Raw genomic sequence first — 12,057 nt, forward strand, 5'->3', positions numbered from 1 at the left:
TTTGACTGTAAATGGATAACTTTCACACAAATGCATGCAGTTGTTCATTTTAAAGCTGCAATATGGAGTTTCAAAAGTAACAAATTGTGTCTAACAAATAAGCTGCACACAACCTTCTCTCGCTATTTGCTTCTAAAGGTCACATATTGAATGATGGAAGTACGTTGTGATGTTATTGGTTGGTACTAGCCGATGTAGGCATGCGTCATTTTGTTTTTCTGCATATATTGTATAAGTAGATGCACAATATGACCAAGGATTTGCTTTAAAAAGGGCATTTTCCATTTCATCACAACTTTAATACAAAAGACTGAGTAGGACTTACCATGACAAACCTTAAAATGCAAAATATCTGAATCCTCCCCCAAACAAATAATGATCTTATACGTTTTTTCTGCGTCAACAACTTAAGCCGTCCAATCTTCACCACAGCAACCCCTTTACTACAAAACACGGCTTCGTCAAGTCAATGTCTTCCTGTCTTGTACGCGTCTCATTAACCTCTAACGAGAGCTTGGCATTTCAGTACATGGAGAACCTGTAAACATGACAAACGGTATGAGTGGTGCTGATATCAGTAGTTTATTGTATGTTAAGTCCAACACATTCAAAATAGAAAAAGGAAAAGAACCAAAAAAGAAAGAAAAAAGAAAAAGATTCTCCACCTGCAACACTTTTGTACTAGCAACAAGTAAAGGGTAAACACAGTAAAAATTAAGATGGCAGCCAACTGTTTACCACACCTGCTAAAGCCAAGAAGGTACTTCTATTTCCATTCAAAAAGGGACTGGAATGATTCACAATGAGGATCCACTCTACTGCATTTTCAACCACAGGAAAATTCATTTACAGCTCTTTTTTTTCCCTCCCCTCCTCTGAGGATCCTTTAAATGTTTGGGAAAAAAGTTGGGTCATTGAAACCCTCAGTGAAAAAGAAGAACTATCAAACTGTAAATGTATATCCTCAAAAAGTTTTACCACCACTACGATGTAAAAAGCACAAATTGGTCTGAAAGCATGATGGCTCTTCTTCGGCACCCTCTTCATTAACCATTGCTATAAAAAGTGTGATTGCAGTCAAGTGCTCAAGTTAAGCAATTACCTGACAAATAAACATTCAGGGTAGAGACACCCACCAGAAACTGCCCGTTAAAACATTCAAGGACCAAAGAGCTGTAATTTGTCTGTACTACGGAGTCAAAGACTGTTGGTAAACAATTAAGAGTCTCTCTGTTGAAAACTAATCACACATCTGGAAATATTTCATCTCCGCTACAAGGGGAGAGTAGCTGAGCCTTACTGTGTAAAACCACATTAAATATGCCATGTCTGCACATCGAATCCTATTTTCACTGCAAGAGAGCAAATATTCTTCCATGCGGATAACAAGATGAGCACAAATATTTTGTTTTTCCACTGCCAGATGAGGAATTTGGAGAGTCTGTGACCAAAATTACAGATTGTCCCCAAAATGCTGTAAATAGTGCAATACCACCAGACAAGGAAGACCTCATTAGAATATTTGTCCAGAAAAATGCTACATCAATTTCACTTCCTCTTTCAGTGCAAGATAACAAAAACAAACAAAACAAAAAAAATCTAGTTTTCCTTTCCAGCTGAAACCAAAAGGTCTTCCCTCCCAACCGAGTGGTAAAAAGAAACTATGTCAGAGGTCAACATGGCATTCAGATCAGACCTGCCTTGAAAGGGGGGGGGGGGGGGGGAGTAAAATAATTAAAAAAGCACAATGAGCATATGAAAATACAAATGCATAAACTGCTAGAAAAGTGAGCACAATTATTTGCTAGTCCGTAGGCTGGATCTATGGCCAGCCCAACCACAGAGATCATTACAAAATTGTTGCTGAAAAAAAGAACAGTCCGACAACTCAACCTTTTTGAGTCAGGGATTAACCCCCCGAGTGCTACCTTGAGTCGCAAAATCTACGGTCGGATCGAAAGTGAGGATCAACAGAATCAGAATCACATTGCGAGACATTTGCCCTTTCTAAACTGCAAACCTTAGTTCACTGAACTCATGGTTGTCTAGACCTATGACTTGTTAAAGCAAGGAGAAAGCATTTCACTGCCACCATCTTTAATGTACCTTTTTGGGGGTGGGGTTAGAGGAAATGTTGTTCTTCAGATGCACCTCTAAACAGAACTGGAGGCACCTATTGTGTCTACAAAACCCAGAACAGACAATACAAAACAAATGTACAAAACTCACAGCAGATCATCTTAGGTAGTAAAACAGTATGGAGAAAAAAATCAAATATGCACCTGAAAAAAAGAAAGAAAGAAAAAAAAACGTGTGAATACTGCAATTTTTTCCCCTCCATCTGCTCCCAAAAACAATAGTTCAATAATGAGCAGCTCTGTATTAGGAGGCAGACGGCCTCGAACCGCATAATGCTTTAGTAAGACTGGAAAAGGTGAAATAGAAGGCACCATTCATGCTTTTATCAAATCGAGAAAGAAGTGAAAATATACACAGAAAACAAAACATACAGTAAACTATGATTTCTGCTGTACATCTATTCTGTTACTCCGCACTTAACAGAGGAAGGGAGGGAAGAGGGATGGAAGGTTTCGTCCATCGCAATTTCAGTCTAGCTGGCAGGGAAAAACCATGAAAAATAAACGTGGAATCAAAAGAGAAAACAACGAGCCGCCATCATGACCACCACTCTTCTATTGTCCAACTTTGATTCTTGTGTATCCTTTGTCCCGCCACTCATTAGGTGAAAGTCCAGGATTTGAGCTTTTTTTCATTTATAAATGAGGAAAAATATAATGTAGATTTGCTCATCATCTTGTCCATCCAGCAGTAATTGAAGCGTATTTTGGGTCAAAAGTGTGAAAAGTACATTGGTCACAGCAGACAGACTGTGAGCGAGGCCTGCCCCGGAAAGTCGTATCGCTTCGAGACAAAACAGGTCTCTCCAGCTGCGTTCCAAGCATGGATGTCAATGTAATACGACAAAAGTACCCATTAGTGCATATTGATGAGTGCATTATGCAATTTTGAAGCAGTGGTCTCTCAAAAAGGAAAAAGTAAAAGGCAAGCTTTTCCCCTGGAACTGCACAAATTTTGCATCTCACTCTTTTCCAACAGTAACGGGCAGAAAACTACCATATAAAATGTGCAATAGAGGGATTTCGTGAAGCAGCGCCCCAGTTAAGTCAAGGCATATAATCTCTTTTCCAAATGATGGGCTGTATTATCGTAGTTAAAAGTCTTATCAGTCCCTCTAATGTGGCAGATTACTCCTGGTTGGTTCGCCTTTTTCCCCACAAATTTACAAATTAAAGTTCGTGATTTCTCGAGATACCTGAAAAGGATGCTCAGCTCACAGCTAATAAGCGATTTTTTTTGTTTGCTTATTTAGTTGTCTATTTCACAAACAAAAGGTTGACAGGCTGTGTCACATTCCAAAGCAAAGAGGGAACAAAAAAAATTAAAAAAATTAAACAAAAACCAAAACAAATATATACGTTTATACATGAAGATTTCTTTTCGTTAACGAGAACGGTTGAAGATGAAGAACACTGTACTACTTCCACACTGCAGGTGGTGCTCTTCTCAGCGGCGCTGTGTTGTGAAGCGACCCTCTCCCTGGCCACCGGAGCCTCTTCCGGAGCCCATGCCAGGTTTGGGGGCCATGCCGCCTCGAGGTGGTGGTCCCCTCCCGTCACGTTCTCGCATCATTCCACTTCCCACGATGCCTCTCGAACCTCCTGGGCCCCGGTCGTTGCGCCTCATGTCCCGACGCTCTTCTCCTCCACCACGGGTCTCTCGTTCACGCACCGCCCTCGTCTTCTTCTCCTCTACATTCAGACGCACCTCGCCTCGGAACATAATGGGCTGCAGGAAGAAAAGCAAGGTCACTAAGACAGAAACGAGCACTGAATATTAACCCCGATCAATTTCACCACCCAGATCATTCAATGGTTTGCACACATAAACTGTCAATATGTCGCAGACTTGATGAAAGTACTGCTGTGTCACATTAGTAGGATCTGACAAGTTCTGTGTCCTTGCCAGTGAAATTATTAAAGCTACTATAGCCCTATTTGAAAAAACCAACAACCAGCTCATTCTCAGAGAATATTTGGTTATTCACATTAAACACCAATTTTTCCAGAGTTTAAAGGGCATTTAATGTAGATGTTGCTTATCTATACATTTCTTAGCTGTCTTTTGGGCTGGATTATTGTGTGTAGAAAGACACAGTCAGTCATATCAATGAGACCAGTGTTTTTCTTGAAATATTAAGAAAAAAAAACGGGCTCTACTTTTGCCACAGCACCAGTCATCAGTGAATGTACTTTCACTTAAAACATCAAAGCAGTATAAACCACTGTGTAGCGTCTGTGTTTGATGAGCCCTCAAACTTCACTTCTCAGTTCATATTTTATCTCGCCTGCTGCAACACAGTGATGCAGCTTCTTGTGTGTATGTTGTTTTTTTCTAACTAAAATGCTATAGTTGGTCTAGAAATAGCAATATATATCCTTTACTGACATGTTAACGTGAATATGTTTATCCCCACTGTGTCAAATTGTTGACTAGCAGTAGAAATGCGTCACCAAGCCACCACCAATGAAAGTGGGTAATGAAATTTCAATACATGCCCCTTCTACCTTGGCCCCCAGGATTTTTTGCACAGGTTCAGAATCGTCAAAGACCACGAATCCAAAGTTGGGCAGCTTCCCACCAACGCCCTTGGTGTTGATCCGCAGCTCCACAACGTTTCCATATGCTACAAAAAAAATAATAATGTAATTAAAGTCATATTTATTTTTAGTTTTGATTGATTTTTTACACATCGTGGAAAATGTATTGACAAAGTGTTTCTTTTTTCGTGGAAACATACTCATGAAGAACTCTTTGAGCTCGCTCTCGTCAATGTCATGTGGGAGGTTGCCAACAAAGAGTTGGTGACTGTCTGGGTACCGGACAATCCGCCTACTGTCCATATCACCAGATTCAACATCTCCACGGCCACCTGCAGGTCAGAGCAACAGACAGAAACCCACCCACATCAGATCAGTTCAAATGCACAATCTGTGCCAAAATCCAAGAAAGTAAAATCCCCACTATCAAGAAAGTGAAACCCATACCACATGCAAGACTACTATGACTAAATAATATATCAAAGAACAATCAATAATACAGGATTATACATGAATTTAAATGTGACTCAAAGGGTTATGTTTACCTTTGTTAACAAAACTCAAGTGTGGTTTCCCCGTTTGTGACTCCGAAGACGCAACACCATCTAATTGTGACAAAGACGTGGCCATGAGAATGAGCTAAAGAAGAAAGAAAGAAGTGATACACTCTTAATCTGGGGAACGAATGTTGGCATTACCAGGCCTGGGACCTCGTGGAGTAAAGGCTGGTCTGTCCCGTGTGCGCTGGTCTCTGTTCCGAAGAGGTGCTGTCTGTGTCTCCGTCTTGGCTTCAACTCTAGGCTATATGGAGGGGCCCACAAAAAAAAGACCAAATTCACTGTATATCCATTTCATTGATTTTACATAGTGTGACAGATTGCAGCAAAGTGACTGGAGACAATAGAGACTTAAGACTAAACTGTAGCCAGCTCAACTTCAATTGACAGTTATAACTGCTTTGGATAATTAAAAACAACTTGCTTTTGAGGAGCATTTTTGTCCCCCGTACTCGTTTTAGTGTGAAATCATACATTAGTATTGCATGATTGTAAAAACATTAAAAAGGTGCAATTTATGGTTTGATTAAATTCATTATCACTCTCCACCTCACTCCATATTTCACCTGTCTGCTAGAAGTCATGGAACAAATTAATAACAACAACAACAAATGCATTGGGTTGACCAACGTCGATAGGCTGTCGCAGTACACTACAGCCTGTGAATGACCATCCTCACCAATCTTGGGTTTAAACAGATGTTGAATGGGATTTTGCCCCAAGTCTGTCATCTTTTAAACAAGGTCTTATATTTCACTATAGAGGTAGGACAATATAGTATTGTAGTAAATTTGTCAACCATCAGAGATTTTATTATACCACTTATAGCAAGGCATCAATTGCTCCAATGTTGACTGTGGAAAAGTGCAAACCCAAATGATCCTAAACTCTGCACAATAGAAGACGTGCTTCACAAAAAGAACCAGCACTCAGTTCTGTTAAAAAGTGCTCCACGCACAAACTTCATCAACTGCTGCTGTTAACCTAATCTTCAAGGCAATGTAGGATTCACATTAACAGGTTTTGTATAGTGATCAATTTCTAACGTGCTGTGACAGTTCATTTTATTAGAAAAATTCTCAATAATGGGTTACCTGTGAGCTTGGAGCTTTAACAACATGTGGTGAGATTCCAGAGGAGGCGACTGTGCCACTAGGAGGCAGGTTTTTACTGGTCACTGAAGCCCACGAGAAAGTCTGTGAGGGATGCAGTAATGCATTGTTAACGGCAATAAACCAGTCACCTCACTATCACAAGAGTAGGTGCATCTCTGGGCATGTTACCGACATCATTGAAATGTCTGTTGGATTGAATATGTAGTGGACTGTGCATCACCAAATGACTTTGATCATTTATGTATTAAGATTCTGATGCATAATATATACATCAAATATTGAATAAAACTTAACAGCCATAACAAACATTTTATTAAGTTGTAGAGTCGTATTTTAAATATGTAATAAGGCTGGGCAGTATAGATGAAAAATGTTTGACAAATTTCTTCATTGTAGGCGATATTGCCAATTATTTTTTAAAACGTGCAATGTGTAAGATGTGACCAGAATTTCAGTTTAAAATCATTAAAAAAAACCCCCAACAATTTCAACAGAATATGGGTAAAACTGTACTTGTATTGGCCCTGAACCCTTTGGTAGAGGATATTCAGTTTGGCATGCATATTCTGTTTGTTGGGTGAGTGGAGCTCACTCTTGATGATTTGTGTCAAACTGTATGTTGACATTGTTTGGAACTGAATTTGGGTATATCTGTGATGCACTTCAAACATTTAATTTAAGACCGCATCGTTCTAATGTGTCAATTTGAGAAACAAAACAAAACAAAAAAAAGAATGGAAGGCAAGTGTTTCTCCTGTTCAGCAGCCTCCAACTGCAGATTTCGACCGTGCCAAATTAAAACATAATATAAGCGGTCCATAACCCAGGTCCATACCGAGCCGTGCATTTTGTGTACAACAGAATGTGAACAGGTTACAGTGTTTATGTTATGACTAAGACCTGTATTGTGTTCCTGATATCTACAGAAATTAGTTTGATAGTTTATCAGATTAAATTCATAGTGGCAGAAGCAAGAAAAGGAATCACAGCCTCTACTTGTCCTCCCTGCCGGTTGGAGACTACTTCGCCAGAAGGAGAGCTGGCGGCAGCTAGTGAGACGGACCCCAGATAGCTTAAATTCGGCCAGCGGTGAAAACCCCACCACTGGGGTTCTGATCCCAGCTGACTGCCCAGACTTCCCGCCAGATCAGCAAACTATTTGTTGCTGCTGTTATGCATGTTAGACACAACACTCCAACAGCCTGCTATGATTCCTGCCACTGGTGCTGCTGCTAGCTGATTTGGAGTTGCTGTAGCATACTAAAGATGAGGGAGAGTCATTTTCTTCAGTTTAGATACACAAAGATCCAGTGAATTCTGACCTATAGGAACCAATAGACTTACTTTGGGAGGCTCCTGGGTGTTTGGTGGGGACTCCACAGGGGCCGGTGATGCTGCCTTCTCCTCCATCTCTTCAATAACCTTTTCATCTACTTCAGGCTTTACCTCCTCTACTTTAGGCTCTGGTTCAGGTTCGGGCTCAGGCTCTTGAGCCGGCTCCTCCATGGGCTCCTCTACTCCATTACTACAAAGCACAAATCAGCATGCAGTGACTTCCACAGATAAACTAAGTTCAAAAAGGCAAAAATCATTTTTTAAAAAGGGAAATCCACCAATTTACATTATTGAGATATGATAAAATTTCAGCATACGTGACAGGGTGAGGCTCATAATATGTGGTGCTGTTAGGGCTTTCTTGAAGTGGCTCAGGGGATGGCTGCCTCTCCTCTGGCTCCTCTTCAACTTCCTCCTCTGATTCTAAGTGATAGAAAGAAAAACAATTTCGAAATTATTTGCATTTTCACCTCGACATTTAACCATGGCAACATGAAATTAACACTCAGACCTTGTTTTTTTTTTTTTTTTAGCATCTTACCTTCATCAAGCTCAGCTTCAGAGTCTCCAAAAACCTCATCCTCATAACGGAAGATGTCATTGTGGACGTAGAACTTGTTCGCCACCGAACCCTAAGGAAATTTGTCATGCAAACACAGTGTCCATTTTTAAATATCAAAAGCCTATGACATTAAATTGAAGGACCATACAATGTATTCTGGGCACAATCATTATTTAGTTCTTTTTTGTGAGAAAATTCATTAAAGCAACTGAAACTGCTCTCAGGTTACCAGCTCTGTTCAAAATGCGTCGCCATAAGTCTCAAGACATAATTTGTTACTGTTATTATCACTCAAATTTGATGTCTGTCAATAATAACGAAATGTAAAAGGGTTATTCACCTCTGGAGCAAGCACGAAAGTTTGCATAAACTTCCTCATGGGCTGACCATTGTTGGATAGTTCTCCGAGGACTTGCACGACCACTCCATCACTCAATGTGGCATGGGCATCCACATGTCTGATCTTTGTGTGGCACTCACTGAACTGCAGGGACATGACCTTCTTGTGGATTTCCTAATAGATGCAGAGACGGGTGGATAGCCAGAACAAAACAATGGTGAGAAAAGTAGAGATGAAATTTGTTAGTCGTCATCATCATCATCTTGTAATTAAAAAGATATTTCCATGCTATAAAATCTGACTTGTATTTATGTCAAAGATTTGTCAGTTAGCAATGATCTGAGGTCAGCCAGTGTGTTGTTTACTTTCACTTTTATATATACATATATACACATACATACATACCATCTAAACTTTAAAAATCGATCAGACTCAAGAGAAATATTTAATATAAAGTTGTTAAAAAAGGCAGAACATGTTATACTATTTGACATTCATGTCAGCATTGTTTAATCTGACATTTATCCATCATAAAATGCTGCGAAAAAATGTTATTTTTGCCCAGTTTAATTTCATTGAATGGAATGATGATAATCACTACAGTGAATAATCCTGCTACAACCTACTACACGGCATTTTTAATGTGAATCTTTTTAAGTACATACCGCTTGCCCGTATACCGCTTCTGCCAGCTTCCCACTTGGGTCAAGTCCTCCATGAACATAGGAAGAATTCCTCCCATAAAACCTAATGGCAAGAATATGACTGTTATACAGTATTACAAACACCTACAAATGTAGTGTATTTCATATTTTGATAATGACCTGTGCAGGAAATCAGGCGCCTTGTTTAAGAGTGTGTAATACTGCCTCACAAACTCCCGCCCTACAAGCAGGGGACTTGGCTTCTCCATCACCATTTCTTTGGTAAACAATATTAAGTGCTGAAAAAGAAGAAGAGCAAGGAATTAATTGTAATAACAGTCTATACATTTAAACACACAGTGGCAGATTATTAGGCACACTAAAAAACTAAACTAAACTAAAAAATGACTATAGTTGAAGCAATAACTTTCAAAACCTGTTAAAATATAAAAACTCAAATTTCAAGGTTCATAAAAAGGTTGGATCTGTTGCAGAGCTTTTGTATTAGACTGCATTAGTTTCAGCTATGCATGCGTAACTAATTGATAACCGAGTGTCGGTAATGACGTGGAAACGAAGCTTAGAGTCGGTTATACTGCTATATTTATTATTTGAGGTCACGTTTTAGAAAGCCCACATTAGTACTCATGGATGTTTGTTGTAACTCAACTCAAGTAAACAACTGGTGTGTTTAAGGAGCAAGTATAGGAGGTCAAAAGCATGAACGCCATGTCGTTTTGGTAGGTTTCACTTTTTGTCTCATTAGGCCCACGTTTTATCTGACCCACGTCAATTTTATAGCAGAAGCAAGACAGCTGACTGATTAGCTAGAGAGCTAACACACTAGCTAACACACAACTGCGCCATCACGTTCCTCCAATGAGACAAAGAGGGAAACCGGTTGTAGGTAAAAAGGGAAGAGATTGATGCTGGCGTTCAAGTTTGCCAGCGGCGAAAACTAACTTTACTACAATTAAATCTTACGTTTAGACAGCATACATCGCATAGATGTATTACATCCGTGCATCCCTTTGTAGATAGGTGGCCTCCGTATGATTGGGCCTTTCATGTCCATGCTAACAACATTTTGCCAATTCTCATATTTGTCGCATGTTCATTAGCCATATGACATGACAGATTAATAATTTCCATCGTATGCTCCTGGCCTAGAAATTATGTGCCCCTGCTGTCAGCTAGTCAACCCGAAGGTATATAGACTGCAAACTACCGGCCTCTTTGCTGTCATCTTAAACGGCTAACGCTAGCCGGGCAAACAGGAAAGCAACGCACAAGCTTGCGACATTGCTACTTGGCTAGCTAACATTAGCTTAAGCTAACTTGTGGCGTCGTCGTTTTTCTTTCAGCCGTTTTACAACGTACAGGAGAAACATATTTCAAGAAACACATTGCTATTGTCGGTAAACTGAGAAAATGGGCACCTGACAAAACGATATCTTGCTGTACTATCACACACACACACACACACAACTTCTACGCTAATTGCAAGCGGGGGAAACCATCAAGCAGACACAACGTTGAGCCCGGTGATAGCCATTGTAACACTAATAAAGTATGTCCGTTATGCCAGTGAGGTTCCGAAATTAACATCAACTACTAATTTATAATTAATTTTACCATAATCGATACAACCCGTGGGTAATATAAAGTTTACTCAAACTTTAAAATACATTACCCCAAACTTATAACGACTGTCAAACCATTATCAATGAAACAACTTGAGTGCTACGCTAGCTGAAAGAAAACAAAGGAAGGCAGATTTGACACATTTAATTGACACTCACTTTTTTTAACAAATAGAACAGCTAATGTGGGCTTTTGTGCAGTAGCGACCCACCTTACTTGCAACGTTAAATGACTATTGCCTGTCAAGCGAGTAGTCGTGGTTTTGACCAACGTTAGACAATGCAGCTAAGGTTTACAGTTAACGTTAGCTTGTCAGCCGTTAGCTTAGAGGATAGCTAGCTTACTTACCTTATGAAAGACCTATCTATGTAGACAGAATTATTTGTAATAAATATCCACGAGTAACCGGCTGTAAATTGTTTTGAAATATCCCAGGTGTAATTGTGATATTCCCCTCGCTTTACTAACTGGCATTAACAGTTTATGATCTCTGCTGTACCAGAGATTGAAGATTTAAAGTGATAGGTTCTATTTATTGTTTTACCCCTGCATTCTGGGGCAGGGAACCCCCATCACAAAGATTCAGCCAATCGACTGTTTACACTAGGCAACATAAATTATGACGCCAGACAAATAACCCCGCCTCCCAAACTTTCTACGAACGCTGTGCCCCAATTTGACTGTTGTAGTATTGAACACCATACTTCAGCTACAGCCATGGCATGTTTGTTGTTTCATCCATTTTATTCAGGACTTCAAGACCATTCTCAGGGTTTGTTAAAAAGAGCTTCTATAAAGACCTCTGACTTGTATATAAAAAAAAATACTTGATTTATAAAAGGTGAATTATATTTTAAATGAAGGGAGGCTTTCATTTCTGTACCCTTTCACTTTCAATTCATCTGCGTATTGTCCCAGTCATTTCTTGTATTTTAACTTGTCTTGTTGTGATGGATGAACTTTTTGATTATGACATGAAAAATGAACATCTCACAAAGTAACTCGCTAGTTTCCCCAGAGTGTTTATTTGTGGAGCTGCAATGGAAAGACAAAAATAACACAGTTTGTACTAAAGACACTGTAGAAGATACCCACATGATTTGATTAATCAGACAGACAACTGAAGACTTATATTGGTTTGAGATGAACTGCAGATTTTGTCCCCACCATTTACACTGAAA

General features: G+C 39.6%; 1 protein-coding gene across 1 annotated transcript; it reads right to left on the reverse strand.

The window, feature by feature from the left end:
* Window positions 1-566: 566 nt before the first annotated feature.
* g3bp2a (G3BP stress granule assembly factor 2a) lies at window positions 567-11,439 on the reverse strand. Its single transcript, XM_084006194.1, has 13 exons — window positions 11,225-11,439; window positions 9,413-9,531; window positions 9,254-9,335; window positions 8,589-8,762; window positions 8,228-8,318; window positions 8,004-8,109; window positions 7,696-7,876; window positions 6,331-6,432; window positions 5,378-5,480; window positions 5,225-5,284; window positions 4,880-5,011; window positions 4,647-4,765; window positions 567-3,867 (listed from the first exon to the last, which is right to left on the reverse strand). Exons 2-13 carry the CDS (start codon window positions 9,505-9,507, stop codon window positions 3,586-3,588), a joined length of 1,527 nt encoding a protein of 508 aa, XP_083862320.1. The 5' UTR covers window positions 9,508-9,531; window positions 11,225-11,439; the 3' UTR covers window positions 567-3,585.
* Window positions 11,440-12,057: the final 618 nt, after the last annotated feature.

Source organism: Eutrigla gurnardus, assembly GCF_963514095.1.
Source record: "Eutrigla gurnardus genome assembly, chromosome: 3".
Lineage (NCBI taxonomy): Eukaryota > Metazoa > Chordata > Actinopteri > Perciformes > Triglidae > Eutrigla > Eutrigla gurnardus.

Excerpts from the sequence above, each read along its gene's own strand:
- g3bp2a (XM_084006194.1), bottom strand. The coding sequence starts at position 9,507 with ATGGTGATGGAGAAGCCAAGTCCCCTGCTTGTAGGGCGGGAGTTTGTG. Across the intron at positions 9,336-9,412 it reads GCGCCTGATTTCCTGCACAG|GTTTTATGGGAGGAATTCTT; the intron begins GTCATTATCAAA and ends TCTTGCCATTAG. Across the intron at positions 5,285-5,377 it reads TCCACGAGGTCCCAGGCCTG|ATGGTGTTGCGTCTTCGGAG; the intron begins GTAATGCCAACA and ends TGTCACAATTAG.